We start from the raw sequence: 19,359 nt of genomic DNA, 5'->3' as shown, positions 1-19,359 counted from the left end.
TTGTACATTTAGGATAAATAGTAGCTACCATTTATTTATTTATTTAGAGTCCAATATGTAGTAGGCACATTACATATGGATTATTTCATTCAATCCTCCAAACAACCTTGTGATATAGGAGCCATTATTGTCCCCATTTTATGTGTGGCAAGGCTAAAGCTCAAGGAGGGGTAAGTAATGGAGACAGAAGCAGAGTTAGGATTAACTGCTAGTTCTGCCCAACTCCAGAGGCCACATGGCATTGACAGAGCAGGTGACCCAGCTGGGAAATGACCACATTCAGTGGCAAGATCACAAAACATCAACTGGTTCCACAGAAGTAACATGAATTATAATATTTACAGCCAAGAGTGAGCACCTACTGTATACCAGGTATTTTTAGGTATCTCATCTCTAATATTTAATTTTCATAACTCTGAGAGAGGATGAACTGTTACCATGAAGCTAAGATTTAGAGAGGTTATCACCCATAACCTCGTAAGAGAGTGCACTAGCAGTTGAACCCAGCTCTAGTGACCCCCATGTGCTTTTGCATCCATTTTACAGATGGGGACACTGAGGTCCAGAGAGTTAATAAATAAGCATTCAAATATTGGCAATAGGGTATGAATTTATCAAATCAAAACTACTGTAAACTACCAGGAATGTCAGTAGCATCCTGCAATGGTAGATTTTGGGCCAAAAGATCCTTCTCTTGCTAACTTCCTAAGTTACAATACTTTACCTGTGAAACAGAAATTTTAACGCAGGTCTCTCAGAACTGCTTTGAAACTTAAGAAAAGAATGGATATAAAAGCATTTCAAAACTATAAAACACAGTCTACACATCAAAAATCAGTATTATAACGATGAAGATTATTTGAAAACATGGGAATATACACACCAAATAATGTTAAATGAAAGCAGAAAACAGAACATAAAATGGTACATATACAAGTGATGATTACAACTGTCTCCTTTGGCTTATTGCCACTCAAGTCCCTTCAGTGCCAAGGACCACACAATCCCACCCTCACAATCATAACCCATCCACCTCAGAGACTTCTTTTGCACATAAAATAAAATTCAACTGCCCTTCCCAGCTCCAATGCCAGGCATGATCTGGCCCTGCCAGTCCCCAACTCATCCCTAGCCAGTCCTCATTCACCCCACCAGAGCCACCGGCTTTTCTGTTCCTTGACTCAGGAGCACACATTGGGTCCCATGGCCCTCATACCTTCTATCTCTCTAGGAATATGGTGCTCCTCATCTCTGAGCTCCTGATCTTCCCCAGCTTTATGTTCAGAGCTCTTGGCTTACCTGTCATAATGTTCCATCCTAAATTAAGTCCCTACCCATAGCCTCGTGGTATCCAACACAGTGCCACCGTGTGTCTGATTTATTGTCTTCCTAACACCTGATACAGATTATTATTTTATTTTTACTTCTGGGATCATGAGTCTCGTATCTGCTTCCCTCACTGAACAATAACCTCTGTGTCTGTCCGCTTCATCACCACACACCCAGCACACTCCCCCACATGTAGTAGGTGCTCCGTAAATATGTATTCAAATGAAACAATAAATGACTATGGGTTCTAACTTTCTTCATTCCACAGAATACGAAACTAAAACTCAAGAGAAGTGGGTTTCCCTCAGCCATTGAGGCGCATGGTGGCCACGCTGGAAGTAGAACTGAATTAAAATTGAATAGAAATCAGAATTACTATCTGGATTTGAACCGTCACTACCAGCCCAGGAACAAGGACAAGGAAGAAATTCAACAGCTGGAACTGGAAGTGGGAAGGGAATGTAGAAATTTTTCATCTGCCCTGGAAAATTCTCTAATGGCTTTTAAATGAGGAGTTTTGATTTTTATTTATTTGATAGCTTATTCCTTGTCATTAACCAATGTCCAAATACTGATACTCCATGCAAAAATTAGAATTACCTATTTTCCCAGCAACACAACTAATCAGATCTCACAGAGACAATAGCAAAGGCACAAGTGAGAGGCCATATGGCCCCACACTCCCATCTGTTGCATGGGACCTTGGCCTTTGGCTCAGCCTGAAAGTAGATGAGGATCCTGAGAACTCTGAAGCCCCTCGCCCTTCCTGTCCCAAGCCCTGTTTGTGCTGCAAGACTGCCACCCACACAAGTTAACCGTTACTTTGAACCCAAACTGAGCTTTGCCCCCGACTTTCGTAACTTAGTGTATTCTTTGCCCAACAGAAACAACGGAAAACTAACCCTGGTTGATGGTCCCCATGAAGGGCACAATTGGGGGCAAAAGAGAGGTCCCCAGGATTCATCAGCAAACAAGGAGACAGAGAGAAAGGGCAAATGCTGGCTTTCCACAGGGTTATTCTGGGGTGTACTGTTCAGCACCCAGCTTTCAAACATTCTTCCCGGCAGTAGGACACAAGGCCTCTACAACAGAGGAGCCTCCTTGAGACCTGCAAACTGATGGCCCATTGGACACACTCACCACTCGTTCAGCAAATATGTTTTCAGCATATCCTGGGTGCCAGGCTCTAGGCCCGAGTGTGTATACTCTAGGATCTGAGAAAATGGGAAATAAGCAATGGTTTTCCACACATTGTCGGCAAGAATTGTCATGGAGCTTCTTCCCCTGTCTAGTGGACAGGGTTGGTTCTGACTTTGTGAGCTAACAAAGTGGTACCAAAACCCTTAATAGGTCCCACTGTCTCAAAAATAATCCAGAAATCCAAGCCAGGTGGGTTGGGAAGTAGCTTAAGATCCATGGGCATTAAACTTTCAATGCATACAAAGCAAAGTCCAAAAAAAAAAAAAAAAAAAAAGCCTGTAGGGCCACCAAGAAACTGGTTCTGGTGTTCCTTCCATGATTAACCCACTCTGGACCCCTGCCCCTCTGCCTGGAATTCCAAGTTCCATCAACTGGACAAGGGGCAGGTCAAATCTTTCCAGCTCTGACAATCTAAGCATCTGTAACCTGAAGTAAACCATCTTTTTTTCTGGTTCAGCAAAATATTTTTTCTTTAGATATCAGGAAGGGAAGAAGGACAAGCTTGTGGTGTATCACCTAGAAAACCCCTTTTGAGTCAGGCTGCTGTATCTTTACTTCCCCCAACAAAAACTTCCATAAGATTACAAATCGCCTTTGACTAAGCCTGCCTATCTCTCCAATCCTAACTTTTTAAACCCACAAGCAATACTAAGCTAGAAGCAGCAAGCTCCAGACTAGTCTGGATAGCCCAACCCCATCTCCTATTCCAGGCCCCTGTGCTCCTGAGTCCTTGCTTGATGTTGGGGAAATCCCTTCTCTGCTTTGCGTCTCAGTGTTCTCATCTGTAAAATGAGAGGTCTATGCCGGACTACCCTAGAGCCCCACTTTCATTGCTAAGATAATACTATTCTTTCCATCTCTCAGTGGCTAATGGACACACTATGACAGAGACAGTTCCCCATCATGTGAGCTGCTGCCACCAGGATGAGAAGAGGCAGTAGTTAAGAAGTCAGGACAGGTGATGAAAACACAGAACCTGGAAACACCAAGACCTGGTAACAGCTGTGAGAAACAGGGGCAGAGGCAAGGAAAAGGCCAGAAATGTCAAGATTTTGAGACTGAAAATAGAAAAAAATAATGATACTACTGAAAAGCAATTTGGCATAGTGATTTAGAGCACCAATGCTAAAGTCAGGTCATCTAGATTTGAACCCTGCATTTGCTCCTGACCAGTGGTGCAGACCTCAGACTGATTACTTAATCTCTCTCTGTACTTCAAGTACCCCAGTTACAACCCAAGGAAAAAACAGTATTTCATGGGTTTCTAAAGAATTCAACCAATTAATAACCCACTTAAGTGCTTAGCACATGGAAACTCGTTCTAAGTGTTTGCTTTTATTATAATATATAATAATGTTATATTTTATGATTACAATTATCACCAAGACAGATAGGATACATAGATTCTAGTTTCCACTCTCTAGCTAGTGACCTTAAGATTCAGATCCCTACCTGTAACAATAAGGACTTAAAAAATAAAAAACATTGTTTCTCAGACTAGAATATATACTCCTGAGGGATTAAATATGAGGTCTCTGTGAGGATTTTAAACATTTTGTGTTTTCATTCCAGTGGTCATCTAAACAAATTCAAATAAACATAACTGAATTTTCTGAATGCCTACTTTATAACTACTTCTGGCACAAGATTTCAAAGCCCAAGTTTGTATTTGTGTCTGTGATTGTGTTGGCACCAATATAATTGTAGCAGACTAATGAGAAAGGAACAGATGCAGACGCAATTTATAAATGATGAGATTGGACCAAATGAAAGCCAAATGACATCAAATGAAGGTCACTAGAAAAGTGGTTGAAGAATGGAATCATTAGCACAAAGTAATAGAGACAGTCCAGGCAGCTGTCTTACTATATTAACAATGTGAATTTGGATTGTATTGGTTTTGCAGTTTTGTTTGCATTTCCTTTGTAAGTATGAACGGGTTATGGTTGTGTAATGACCTATAAGTACAGAGGTTTCACATGTGTACACATTTAAATAACATTACAATAAAAAAGAAATTTCATGAACACAAGGAGACCTTGACACTTCTGTTCTTTAAAGAAGGTCTAAGCATTATGCTAGTTTGAGAAACACTAAGTTCTCTCAAAGGTCTCTCATGGTTCTTTGAGTCTAAGAAAGATGATCATTTTGGTTATCCTTTTGGTTATAGACATGTTAAGCCTAGTTAAGATAGCTCAGTAGGGGGGCGCCTGGATGGCTCAGTGGGTTAAAGCCTCTGCCTTCGGCTCAGGTCATGATCCCGGGGTCCTGGGATGGAGCCCTGCATCAGGCTCTCTGCTCAGCAGGGAGCCTGCTTCCTCCTCTCTCTCTGTCTGCCTCTCTGCCTACTTGTGATCTCTGTCAAATAAATAAATAAAATCTTTAAAAAAAAAAAAAGATAGCTCAGTAGGGACACAGGCTTAGAACTCAGAAAAAAAGGCAAGGCGGGAAACAGATTTAGAAGCCAACTACAGGGGCAGCTCGGTTGGTTGGTTATCTGCCTCTTGATTATGGCTCAAGTCATGCTCTCAGGGTCATAAGAGAGAGACACCCATGTTGGGCTCGGTGCTCAGCAAGGGGTTCTGCTTAAGATTCTCTCTCCCTCTCCCTCTTCCCCCAGCCCCTGCGGGCAATCTCTCTCTCTCTCTCTCTCTCTCTGAAATAAATAAATGTAACTTTAAAGAAAAGAGAAAAAAGAGGCCAACTACAGGTCAGTACAGCTAAACCCAGGACACCTAAATGGAGCGTCCAAGAGAGTTTGGAGCTAGACAAGCCAAGAGCTAATGTCTGGGCTTCAGGGAGTTCACCATGCCTCACAGCCTTCTCCTTCCTCTGTGTAAAAATACCATTCACCCGAGCATTAAAGATGATCTTCTCAGGATTACGCAAAGAATTCTGTGTCCCATCCAGGAAATGAATGGCTTAGAACCTCCACAGAAATCAAACAAATCTCAGTTTTATATTCCTCCTGGCTTGCAGTCAGAGCTGAGAGAGTCCACGAGAACCAGTCTCTACAGGAGCTGGGCCCTTAACTCACTTAACTCACCTCCCAGAAACAGAGGGGCCCTTGGGTGCTCTCTCAGAGCCAGCGGACCCCCAGGGCTGCAGTAAAAGGAAAGAGTGGGATGCTCAGAGGCAACTCTATGACAGATTCCAGAGGTCAGAAGCCATGCCTGGGCACTAGCACACACTAAAGCTAATGTTTCTGCCTGGTTCCTAATCTTCCCTCTCTGATAAGCAATAGGGCTACTTCAGGACCACATGGACCTGTGCCCACCAGGGCCAGAGTCATCCAGTCCCTTTGAGAAAACCGAGAGGATTCCCTCTCCTCCTTCCTCCCACCTCTAACTCGAAACCAGGAAGAAAAGCAAGGGAGAACACTGCCCCCCCCACCACGACCACCCCAACCCACCACCCCGCATCGGAGAATCCCAGGCTTACTGTTTGTCTTCTTCTGAAAGTGAGGTTCTTCCACAGCAGCAACCTCAGCTGAGGCCAGTAAGCCATGTTACCGCTGCTAGTACCCCCAGCAGATGCGTGTGGCTCAGGAGCCCGTGGAGGCAGTGGCCGCAACTCACGGCAGGGCCGCTGTGGCTGGTCATTAACTGAAAGATAAAGCAGAAGGGGAGAGCGCTATCAGCTGCTGCTCCAAAGCCAGACGCCAGGGAGGGCTGCTGCTCCAGCCCCCTCACCTTAGACCTCAAGACCCGGATGGGCATCCTCATTGCTCTCAGGAAGTCCCGAGTGCCCAGCTTCTGGCTCCAGGGTTTTCCTGTAAACGCGGATTCTGGAGGCTTTCCAGCAGCCGCCTGGAAGCTAGTCATTATAATTCTAATCATTTTAGCTCCATGGCTGTGATCGTCTGGGATTGGAAAATGCCCTTATGAAAACAAACTCAAGTGTTGGGTCAAAACACTGAGGCTGTTAATGGCATATGGGAATCCCAGAGACCCGCCACCCCTAAGAAAATGCCTCCCTTCTCATAAAATGTTAGCCGCGGTTATAAACTTTGCCTCAAATCTGGAGTAATTTCTGCTATTCCTTGAAAATCTGCTGTGGGGTACATTTTCATCTGGCCACACAGTTGTGTCCTTCAAATGATAAATGGCACCATCGAGAAAGCAGTTTCCCAATCTGGAAAGCCACAGTGCATGGGAGAAGACCCTGAGGAAACACCAGGGAAGTGTCATTGACACCTGGTTCCCAGATGATGGGGACAATCCTGGCGCTGTGTGTCTGTGGAAAGAAAACAACACCCCGTGGAGAAACAAGTCAGCGAACGCAGGCAGAGAGCATCACCTGTGAGAGCAGCAAGCTCCCGCTGTCCAGACATATGCACGCTCTGGCTCTGCTCCACCTGCGCCTGCGCACGGCCAGGCTGCTCAGCCCGCGCCTGCGCACCGGCCCGGCTCCGCCCAGTCAGGGGCCACGGGTACCACGGCGGGGACTGCTTCCCCATGGTGGGAGAAGGGATGGTTCTCATAAACAGGGGATACAACATTCTGTGTTTCCCGGCTGCCCCTCAACATGTGTATTTATTAAATTCTGGAATTTATACTAAGCACCTGTACTAAAAGTTGGGGAAGGGGCCAAGAGAAGGGACTCTGCGGGCCCTCGGTAGTCACGAACTCTTGGCAGAAACCAGCTTTACTTCTAAATAGCTCAGTTTATCATTGTGGCCCCGAGTGGAGGGAAGGTGGGAGTGGGAGATCAGGCATGAGGAACAAATAGCAAAAAGAACGAACGCAGTGACCACCTATGGATACAAAACCAAGTATTGGACTAAAAATCTGTTGAGTCCAAATGAGATCTCAACACAAAGATCAACCTCTAGCAGGATTTTACTCTTCAGTCCCTTACCCCTCAAGGACTTGCATTTAAAAAACCTCTAGAGAAGGAAAGAGATTGGAGGGAGTTTTCAGTGTCAAAGAAGAAGGAGTGACCCTACTATTACATTATGTTGTTGTTGTTGTTGTTTTTAAGATTTATTTATTTATTTATTTGTCAGAGAGAGAGAGAGAAAGAGCGAGCGCGAGCGCACACAACCTGGCAGAGTGGCAGGCAGAGGCGGAGAGAGAAGCAGGCTCCCTGCCAAGCAAGGAGCCAGATGCGGAACTCAATCCAGGACCCTGCAATCATGACCTGAGCCGAGGGCAGCAGCTTAACTGACTGAGCCACCCGAGTGTCCCTGTATTTTAATTCATTCGTTGACAATCGGACAAATTGGGAATTCCTCCCAAATATTCAAGCGTTAGGACCTCTTTTTTCTCTTTATCATTTGCTCAGCAAATCTCTAGGACATGGACCCTCCCTCCAAATTTCTCACCCCAGAAAGAAGAGTTAAACCAGCAATTCATCCGTTCTGTTGGCAATTTGATTGTTTAAAGATGTCAACTGACCTCCCAGGCACTGAGAGCTAGAATGGGACTGTGAGACATGTTTGTAATCCCAGATTGTTTTGTAAGTGGCCTAGCATAGGGCCTGCATTCCAGAAACACTGAAATAAACAATTAGCTAGGTTTTTCTCATGCAAAAGCTGCCCTCCAGAAATTACTTAGTTGATTTAGAAGCTACAGGAATCTTTTCAGATCCCCAAGGTAACCGTGAGGAGGTTGAAATGCAAGTTTGTAATTTCAAAAGGACAATTAACCTAGCAGAAAGAGCCCCAATAGGGAGTAACCCCAGCTTCCCAACTATGGGCCCTTGGCCAAGACTTTATACTCTATGGGCATTAATTTCCCCCATCAAAATAATGCAGATGACAATAACTACCTTGCATGAGTGTTCAAGGACTAAATAAGATAATATAAATAAGTTCCTGACACAGTACATGGCACACTGTAAATGCCAAAGAAATGAGTTCCCTTCTCCTCACTTTTCTCTGTTCTATCAGTACCTTCTAACAGAGAAATGGTTATGTCCTGTCCAAACATTCATTTCTATTCCATTATTTCTAGCAAAACCATCATGGGTTTCAGGAAAGGTAGTAGGGGCCAGATAGGAAAGACAAAGTCTGAATAGCCTAGTGTTAGAGACCCCCATGGTCAAACCCGAGCACAGACCCCCCCCCAACAAATCTGAGGGGGGAATCTCAGCGGAAAATAAGACACACCTTGATAGAGTGTTCATGAATTGAGAAAGGCCAGGAAGAGGTTTTTTGGAGACTCTTTTCCTTTAAGTAGAGTTTCTGGATCTCCAGACAAGGGTTCTGGGCCCAGGGACCCTCCAAGAGACATAGAGAGAAGGTTGTCAGGAAGAAGTAGCCCAAAGCAGCACTGGAGACTCTGCTCTGGCTTCGCTGGGTGCACACAGACAGGCTTCTCTTCCCAAATGCCCCTTGCAACTTGGCATGGCCCTGGCCTTCTGTGTAATTCCCTCCTCCCACTTCAGAACACAGCGATCAGAGCAACTCTGTCCACAAAGGAGGGTTTGGCAATGCCCAAAACGCCCTGCTCAGGTAACTGAAGCCAAAGGGACATTTCTACATTAGTTTTCCAAGGAAGTGAACAAACAAACCAAAACCAAGAAGAATGCAGTACTATGTACTAGATTTCTCAATATTTCAAAGTTAGTCCCACTCTTGCTTCTGCCCTTATGCACATTTCCAGTAACTGGCTGGAAAGGGTCCTACTTCACAATCACCGCCAGTCAATAGGCCACTCTCATTCCACTCCTGGGTGGCCACAGCAGCCACGTCACTGGTGTCCCTGCCTCCAGTCTTGTCCCCTCCCATCCATTTATCACAAAGCAGCTGCAGTTGTTGGATGAATTGTGTATCCACACATGCTATCCCCCTCTCAGAACCCTTTGTCAGCTCCCCACTGCCCTGAGGACGAGGTCCACTCCGTATGGTGGTTTAGCCAGGCTCCCTGATGACTCCTACTCCTCTCACACTGCTCCCCACCTCCCAAACCCTGCCCAGAAGAAACTGCTTACAAGCTCTGAATGGGTCAAACTCTCTCCTACTCCTCGGTGTGTTCTCTGTCCCAGAAACCCTTTCTCCCAGTACTGTCAGCCTGGCTAACTTTTCCTCAATCTTAGGTCTCCATTTAGCGGCCCCTTGCCTGGATCCTGCCTTGATGACCTCCCCGGCACCAACACCGGGGTTAGGAGTCCCTCCGGGGTGCTTTCAGGGATGCCTCTGTTTTCCCCGGAAGCATTTCTCTCACATTCTGAGTCTGCAGGGACCATTTCTGTTTCCTTCATCACTGTGTTTCTAGTACCTGGCATGTGGTAAGCAGTCAGGGAATGTTTGCTTACTTAATTAACTAAGAGATGGACAAGAGAAATAGGGTTTCAGGATGTAAGGGTGGTGGCATTCCTGGGCCTGCGGTAACTGATTTCTCAACCTTGATTAACCGATTCCAGCAAATTGTCCCCAGAGAGGGAATTCTAGGTTCATCAGGCTTCTACCACACAGTCTGCAGCCACAAAGGACTGCTGAGCTTTCCCAGGTGATTCCTGGGGCATCCGGGAAAATGTAATTAAATCACGGTCTACTTCCCACAAACACCAGGTTTAGCTAAGGCCCAAGCAAGCCATCCCCAGGCCAGCAGAGCCAGGAAATCTGCCTTCTGCCAATCTCCATGCTCACGTCCTAGGTGCTGCTCTTTCTCTCCAGCTCTTGGCATCAGTCACTCAGGTGGACCATCCTTTGCCAAATATAACATAGTTTCCACACCCTCACCTTCTTTTGTACAGTATGGACCTTTTTCAAATCTTTTGCTTGTTTTTAAGTAGGCTCCATGCCCAGTGGGGAGCCCAGTACGGAGCTTGAACTCATGACCCAGAGATGAAGACCTGAGCTGAGATCAAGAGTTGCACACTTAACTGAATGAGCCACCCAGGTGCCCCCACGACTTTTCAACTCTTTAACCAGTTTTTTAGAGAAATTTTCACTTCAAATGCCCCTGGTATTATAAAATTATTAGTAACTAAAGAATACAACAGGCTGCTAAAACTTAACCTTCTCAAATAAGCAAAGATGCTCAACATCATTAGTTGCAGAGAAATGCAAATTAAGACCACAATGAAACACTGCTGGAAGTATAAAGATTTAAAAAAAAATTTTTTTTAAGATTTTATTTATTTATTTGACAGAGATCACAAATAGGCAGAGAGGCAGGCAGAGAGAAAGGAGGAAGCAGGCTCTCCGCGGAGCAAAGAGCCCGATGCAGGGCTCAATCCCAGGACCCTGGGATCATGACCTGAGCCGAAGGCAAAGGCCTTAACCCACTGAGCCACCCAGGCACCCCAAGATTTTTAAAATTTTAAAGTGCTAGCAAGTTATGTGAAGCAATTGGAACTCTCACAAGCTGCTTATGGGAATGTAAGATGGAACAGATACTTTGTAAAACAGTTTGGCGATTTGTTGTAAAGTTACACACAGACTTATGATACAGCCCAGCCACCTCATGCTAGGTATTTACCCAAAAGATAGAGGAGGGTCTATGTTCAAGCAAAGACTTGTGTGTGAATGTTTATAGAAGTCTTACATGGACTTATATAGCCGAAACTGAAAATAACCCAAACATCTATCAACTAAGGGGTAGATTTAAATGGAATACTACTCAGCAATAAACAAAGAAAAAACTACAGATAGGTACAACAGCATAGATGAATCTCAAAAGCCTTATGCTAAGGGAAATGTGCAAGACACAAGAGACCACCTATTAGAGGACTCCTTCTACAAAACATTCTGAAAAGGTAAAACAATGAGGACAGAAATCAGATCAGTGGTAATGGGTGGAGGTAAAAACAGGTTGCAAAAGGAGTATTGGCCGATGGAAATGTTCTAGATCATGATTCTGGCAGTTATTAGGAAACTATAGAGACATCAAAACTCATCAAACTGTACACGTTAAAAGGGTAAATTTAACTGTATGTAAATTCTACATCAATAACCTGACTCCCTCCCCCCAAAAATCACTTGCCTTCCATTTTAATATTTAATCTATTCCACACATCCAATCATGCCTTCGAGGACCTGGGACTGTACAGTGTAAAGTCTGATTATTGTGTGATTCACTAGCAAGGTGAACAGTTGATAAAATATTCACTGCATATTCATTCAACAAATAAGGAAGCCTTCACTCTGCAAGGATCCCATTAGCACAATAAATATTACTGAGTGCCTATTATGTGCCTGGTTCTGTTCTAGACACTGGAGATTCTGCAGTGAACAAAAGAGGCAAAGGTCTTGTTCCTGTGGAACTTCTATTCTATGTGGAATATAGACAAATCGCAATGGGTTGTTAAGGCAGTGGGCGGTAGGAGTAAGGAAGAAAAATACAGCAGAGTCAGGGGAAAGTATGGGGGGAGGGGTAACTCCTTTCTGAGGAAGTGCCTTTAGGGCATTGAAATGACACTGGGCTGTGCTGGTAGCAAAAGGGTCACCAAATGACAGCTGAATTCTTTCAACTTTTCCCTACACCAATACCCGGAATGTCAGACAGACTTAGTGACACTGCCAAAAGAAAGAAGAAGAAAAAAAAAAAACCCTAATTATAGGTTTACAGGAAGCTTGGTGTGAAGAGGAAAATAGATGACCCCAGTCAGCACCTACCCCACTGCTCTCCCACCCCCTTCCTCACCAAAACGTGTGGCTCTTTTGAACATCACGTGTAGATTTCAAAGAGAGGTAGAAAAATATAAAGAAGAAACGAGGGGAGAGAAAGAAGAAGTCCTGCTCAAAGACAAGGTAGGAGGGTTTTTGCCTCACTTGGCAAAGCCAAAAGAAAAACAGGAACTACTTCCCGTGACTGCCTTCTACCCTTCCCAGGCATTAAATCTGTCTACGGAAATGTAACAGGCAGGGGAGAAAAAATGCACATGTTTGCACTGCTGCCAGGATCTCCTCCTAGTCTCTGCAGTAACCAAAGGGTGGGTTGGCCATTTTCCTTCCGCAAGAACACTGGGAGCACGAGAAGCCAGGACTTACAACTATAGACCTAAGCTTCCACCTGAGGCCGGGTGGGGGGACAACCATGACGATAACACCTCAGCCAGGACATATGCCAGAGGAGGACCGTCCTCAAGCAGGGACCACACCATCACCACTTCTCACTGGGGCAGAGAGGTTAGCCCCTCTACGCAGAAGAGAACAAGCCCTCACAAAGCCCTCCTCCAGCCGGTTGTCTCCTCAGATAGAAAGAGTTCCATGTGGTTTTGGAGACCCATTCCTACCACACCCCTGCCCCAGCTTTAGAGAGAAGCTGAAGGCTCCAAAAAAGCAAGTGACTTGCCCAGACTCAACCCCTAGAGTTAGAGCTACCCCCACACTCCTCAAGAAGTAACTTTTTTTCCAACAACTGTTCTATGCTCTTTCCTATTATCATATTTCTCTTATGGTTCTGTTCATTCTCCCGAACACATTTTTCTTACAAGTTCTACCCAAATAGTTCCTACACCTAGAACATGCAGTCAGCAACTGGTTTTCATTTTTCCCAAACAGTGGTCTTATAACTGTCAGTTCTTTAAATTTTCAATAAACAAAGTGTATGTTCTGCTTCATTGACAAATATCTACATAGTTACTAGGAGTGAGACAGAAGTTGAAATTTGTGACAAGAGCTTAGCATCTTAGCATCTCTCCCGATGAAACCTCTTATATCAACTAACAGCCCGCCAGTAACCTACAAAGCAGCAGGTAGATTTCAGACAGAATTGAACCATATCACATATGAATTGAAAATGAGTTGGCACTAAACCTTAACTGATCGTCTATTCATGAGATGTTGATACAAGAGAAAGAACCCCCGATGTAGATGCCCCCTCATCTCCAGAGAGATGTGGAGAGTCCTGCAAAATTAGGATAGGAAACCCATAAAGCCAGCAGAGCGTGCTTGCTTTGGAAAGGTCTGTTCTTTAACTGCATCTCTGAGCACATGGCTCTGGATCAGTAACCACATTCAGGAAAAAGGCTAATGAGATTACTGACAAGTCAGAAAACCGGGCTGCCGTAGGTTCACTGCACGCATGACTGAAGATAGGACGGGGCTGCTGCGAAGGGAAGAAGACATTTGGACTGTGACTTCTCCCCGGCTGACCCTGGCTTTAGTCAGTCTAAAGCTCATTTGACTGCCTCAGTTTAACTCCTCTGGGTTGCAGATGCCACCGAGCTCTCTACCTGTACTTAAAGCCATCTTGGCTAATCCCCTCAGTTCCACCCCTCGCACTTCCTAACCCTCCTGTAGACCCATAAACTTGGTGAAACTGGCCTTAATTGTCACTAGAGCCTATAGAAAGATCACTTGTGGGTACTCAACCACCCCTAAGGGTGTATTCCTACTTAAACCGTAACATTTTAATACTCAAATTTGAGGAGAAAAAAGATGTAAGAAATCCTCCAAGATAAAAAGTCAAGGATAAAAGGAAGCCATTCTATCATTCTAGAAGATTCTGATTATTCTAGAAGAGGCTCTGCTGCTATCACAATACCCATTTTTAAAATACAGATTCAATGAATTCTAGCAATTCTAACAATCTGTGATTCCGGGGACCTTTTTAAAAATATCAAATGCATCATACTTGATCGTTACTAACAATTAGTTTATAGAGGAATATATATTCAATTTCCTGGACAAAAGTATCTGCTAATAGCTAATTTCAAAATGAAAGCTATGAAATGAATACATAAACGAATACATAAAAACTGAAAGAGATCCACGAATACTATCAAATCCATAACTAGCCCTGGAGAAGAATTATTCCTCTTGTAGTTCACGATTCTATTTTAAAGGAGACTCACAAGGTTAAAATCTATTTCTATCACATCACTGGTATTTGGACAACTAAAGGTCCTAGTTATCACTCTCAACACGGCGGTAGCTACTTAGCTCAAACAGTCTCAAGACTTCTAAAACTGTCAAGAGCCACAGGTTCCAAAAGCAAATCCATCCTGTACCCAAGTTCTTGTCTCACTGTTGTAAAATTATGGAGAAATTCTAACAAAATGTTAGAGATAGCCCTTCTCCCCTGCTGATTTCCATTAAACAAACACGGGGCAACCTTCAAAGGAAGACTTCAACAAACAATACAACTATTTGCTTTCTCTCTGGTGGGGGGTGGGGGGTATGGTTACCCAGGACGCAGGAAAAAGAACCTTTCCTGTTGAAAAGAAATCAACCTGTCAACATTATAGATCATAGAAAAACATTTTTTAAAGATTTTATTTATTTATTTGACAGACAGAGATCACTAGTAGGCAGAGAGGCAGACAGAGAGAGAGGAAGGAAGCAACCTCCCAGGCGAGCAGAGAGCCTGATGTGGGGCTCGATCCCAGGACCCCGAGATCATAACCTGAGCCAAAGGCAGAGGCTTTAACCCACTGAGACACCCAGGCACCCGAAAAACATTTTTTTTAACCACCCTCATAATGCCAAAATAAGAAGGACGTGCAAGAGAAGGAACTATTGAAGTCACAAACCCACTGCGCTGTAGAAACACAAGCAAGCAAGTCTCCAAGAGCAATCAAACCTCTATTTGCAGAAAATCTTGACTATCATGTTCCCTCCCTTTCCTTGTTGCAGGAGGGTATTCCAAGAGAATATTAGGATAAAAGGCTTCATGACTGTATCAGCAAAAACCACTTTGTTGGGCTTACATCTCTGAAGGGTCAACATCTTCAGATGTCTAAACTTCTCCTAGCCTGAAGGGTTTATTTTTATAAAAGTGCTCAAAGGACTTGGGGACAGAAAAACCCAAATCCCTTCACTGGCTTCCCCTTCCTTTGGGCCTATGCTACTTTACAGGAAACTCCCCCCAACCATCCTTAACTCTTTTATTTTCTTGAATTACCTGGCCTAGCAGCAAGAAGGGAGGTTTTGGAGTCAGAGAAAACTGGGTTGGAATCCTGACTCTGCTCAGCAGAGCGCTGGGACTCTAGGGACTCTGAACCCCTGGATCCTCTTCATAAAATAGAACTAATAATGTATACAAAACATTAAGTCAGTTCCTGGAACAAAGTAAGTGTCCAGTAAATGGTAGCTATTATAATGATTAGTGCTGCTGACTTCACAGGGTGAAGCATTCATGAAGGGTGGGGCACAAAGTGGGCCGTTTATTAAAGGAATCTCTCTTCTCTCTTCTTTGTTCACAGAAGGTACTATTTCCCTCAAAGGCCTTTACAAAATGAACTGGAGCTCTCTCCAGGGCCCAGCTCAGTGGAAGATGTGACGGGGTGACCCTGAAATCCTGGTGCCACTTCTGGCATTGTTTTACCACAATACCCCCTCTCAGGGACACCCCCCCCCCACTGCTTACTTATACAATTCTCTCCACACTCTTGGCAACTGGCTCCTGTTCTTCATGGAAGCACGCTGCTGCCTTCCTCCAAGTCCTCAGGGCCTGGCTCCATGTCCCTCTCCACCCCACTTCCTGCAGCCACTATGTCAACTACCTACTTGCTATCTGGACCTTATATTTCCTCCATCTTCTCAGCTCTCCTTACAGTCTTCTCCAGGGCACTGACCTATCGGGTGATCCCTGCTAAAACTGTAAGCCACGGGCATGCAGCAAGCTAGTCTGTCTCACCGTCTTATTCTCTGCCATACGGACCGCAGTGGCCCAGAGGACTCCACGCTCCATAAACATTTGAGGAAAGAGGGCTTCTGAAGTCCGACCTCAGGAATGGGAGAGAAGAATTAAAACAGGTTGCCTACAGAAACAAATCAGAAATTGCATTGAAAGGAAAGGTTCAGTTAGTTCAAAAGCATGATAAAATTTCCAGCTGTGCTCAAAGAAACTCGGGTTCAAGCTGGAGCACCTTTAATTTGGTTGTTCTCAAAGCTGCTCTAATTTGCTGGGAAGCACATTTATTTTCACTGCGTTCACGTGAGCCAAGAAGAATCTATAATTTGCCAGACATAGGCTCTAGAACCCCCATTAAGCATGCCAGCTCCAGGAACTCCTCCTCTGGGGGCTCAAGCCTAAATACAAGACGACCAGCACTGCTCAGGACTCTTGGACTCTACACCCATAGGCTCAAGTCAAACTCTCGCTCAATGAAGCATAGCAACACCTGGGTAAAACTTTTGCACCTCAAAACTTTATTCCCTTTACTTTTGCCAAAACGAGTTACCTAATCTCCAGGCTTTTGTCCAGTTCTAGCTCACTCGGTGTGTAACCAAACCCAGCAATTTTGTCCAGAACACCTTTCACCAGCCAGCTCTTACGGCTGAGAAGGCTTGCGTTCTGTGTCTGTGACGCTTGCTTCTGCAGCCCAGCAGGGACCAGGTAACTAGACAAGTGGGAATTTACTCCTGGTTCTTGGCCAGACACATAGGAGTGCAGGTAAGCCCTGCCCTCCCAACTTGACCATTGAAGTCCTGCTCTAGAGTGACCCAAACAAACCATGTTGTTGGCTCTTTGCTAAGAAGAGGAATAAGATCACAAGTTTAAATCCACATACTTGTGATTCTGAAAAATAAAAACTGAAGGATCTTAGCTTTTTTTTTTTTTTTTTTAAAGTACTGGCCACATGAACTCTATTATTTTAGGTTTGGGAGGTTCTTCTCAGAGGAAACAGAGTTGCCTTATTCCAATATTATTATGATGATGAGTATTCCTTCTAGAAAGCAGGGTCGCTGAGATTTTCACAAGTCAAACATTTTATGTGTAATATTTTAAAAAGTGCTCAAGGAGAAAACAACATGAAACTTGGGTAAAACTCTTGCTAGCCTACTTTTTTCAACAGTGGTTTTATAGCGGCATTTAAATACCTACACAATCGGGTAGCCATGTGCTAAGAATCTACTTCAGGAGAGCACCAGCATCCCCAAACGGAGCTCAGCATAAAGAACAGAGTGCCTTATGGTCCCTGAATCCCACAGGGGCACCAGCACTCCCCTTAATGGAACCCACTGTCAGACAACCCTCCATTTGCTCAGCAGAGGAGGAGAAAGCCACGCTGTGATCATGTGAAATGTGACCAGGATTGAAAACCGGAAAATCGCACTAATTCCACTAAATTTGCAAATCCTGCAAAAGGACTGACAACTGAATAAACATAACTTGACCAAAGGCTTTCTTTCTCTTGAATTCAAGGTCCTTGTTCAATGAACACAATCATTAAAGTTAAACACACACACACACACACACACACACACACACACAGCAGTCTGCCTTGAATCACAATTAATCTTAACCAGCCAAAATTAGCACAGGGTTTTGTACTTTTGCATAAAGGAAACAGATCCCAGCAAAGGCTGAAACTTCAGCACTGCTGTGGGGATTTCCTTCCGATTCAAACTCATAACCAAGGAGCGTTTTTACTGCAGAGAGAGAACGGAAAAAAAAAAAGTTGAAAAACCCCCTTAACATTCAAACTGGATCAACAGACAACAAGTAAATGAGGCGAGCCCAATTTTCAAAGATTCAGTGTCCATTGTAAGCTGAAAAGGACAGACCTTTATAGACACAATTTCTTTTTTCTCTCCTGAAAGGACACTATAAATATCACCCAAAATGTTGGTATATCAGTAAGAACCCCGGATTAAAGACATATGGGGCCAAGTTTTTAATTTCCAGTTAATGACCTCCAGGGTGTGAATCTAGGCGAGTCCCTCTCCTGCTCTGAGCCACAGTACAGAAAACAAGTCTTCATGATGAAGAGGCTGGAGGAGAAGATCTTCTGAATCTAAAAAAACTGCCTGGAGCTTGGGGATCAGACTCGAGTTTGAATCCCAGGCATTGCCATTAGCGAACTACGTGAACTGAACAAGTTACTAACCCACTCTCTGTACAGGTACACCATCTGAAAATGGTGGCGTCCTCCACATTCCCCCAAATGTGAGAAGAGGCCCCACAAGATGGATTTAAGAGCTACTCAAATTCCAGGTGAGCCTGGGTCGCTCAGTTGGTTAAGTTTCTGCCTTCAGCCCAGGTCAGGACCTGGGGTCCCGGAATCGAGCCCCCCTGCTCGGTGGGAAGCCTGCTTCTCCCTCTGCTCTTCCCCCAACTCATGCTCGCTCGCTCGCTCTCTCTCTCTCTAATAAATAAATAAAATCTTTAAAGAAAAAAAAAGAGCTACTCAAATTCCACTTGGAGGATTTTAGATGGCCAGGCACAGTATTAAACTCAGACTCACACCATGAGAAAAATTCGATCTTTTCAGCACTTTTTTGGCCTTTACAAAAATTTATGTTACATTAAGGAGAAAGTCTGTGTTTGGCCTTTTCTTCAGCACCTCTTTAACGCAGGTCAATTCCGCTTTTTAACAAAGCAAGAAGAAGTGTCACAGTCCGTTAGAATGTTTCGAAAACAAGTTTATTTTATAGACAAGACTGTTGAGAAAAGTTGTTTTCACTCTATTTTGTGACTAACCTTTTATCTGAGGCAACTGTGATCAGTTCTCAATTTAGAGGACACACGTAAGGTTGACTTTTAAAAATCCATTAATGATTACAAAAACGTGGGTCAACTGAAATAACTTGAATGGCTGATGTGCCGCCTACCAAAGATACAGTGACAATGACAGGAGGTGACCTGGCGGAAGGCCTAGTCCTCGGCGGTGCTCGCATCTACCCACAATGGGAGGAATGTCAGTCAGTGAGGAACAGGAGCAGAGGGCATAGTGCAAACAGAAGCAGCCACAGAGGATGAATGTGAGACTCCAGAACAATGAGAAGCCAAAAACTAGCCAGGAGGGGCTCCTCAAGTCCAAGTCAGAGGCATGAGGAAAACCTGTGGAGGGAGATTCAGTTAACAAATAGTTATTAAGCCACACTCATCACTGGCGAAAAACCGAGTCAAGTTCAAGGATGTCTCTTAAAATGGAGGACGAAGCTGTCAAAAGTCTTATTTCAAAGAGCCCTGAATGCCAAGCTAAAAA

The 19,359-nt window shown here is 44.3% G+C and overlaps 1 protein-coding gene across 1 annotated transcript in view; it reads right to left on the bottom strand.

Annotated features, from left to right (window-relative positions):
- Window positions 1-19,359, bottom strand: part of ABCA1 (ATP binding cassette subfamily A member 1) — a 128,367-nt gene that overhangs the window by 100,733 nt on the left and 8,275 nt on the right. Inside the window, exon 2 of the mRNA XM_044265222.1 lies at window positions 5,971-6,134. Coding sequence (XP_044121157.1) covers window positions 5,971-6,036 — 66 coding nt within the window. The 5' untranslated portion in view covers window positions 6,037-6,134. The remainder of the gene's footprint in view (window positions 1-5,970; window positions 6,135-19,359) is intronic.

The sequence above is a fragment of the Neovison vison genome, chromosome 9 (assembly GCF_020171115.1).
Source record: "Neovison vison isolate M4711 chromosome 9, ASM_NN_V1, whole genome shotgun sequence".
In the NCBI taxonomy this organism is placed as follows: Eukaryota; Metazoa; Chordata; class Mammalia; order Carnivora; family Mustelidae; genus Neogale; species Neogale vison.
This window is presented reverse-complemented; position numbering and strand designations above follow the sequence as displayed.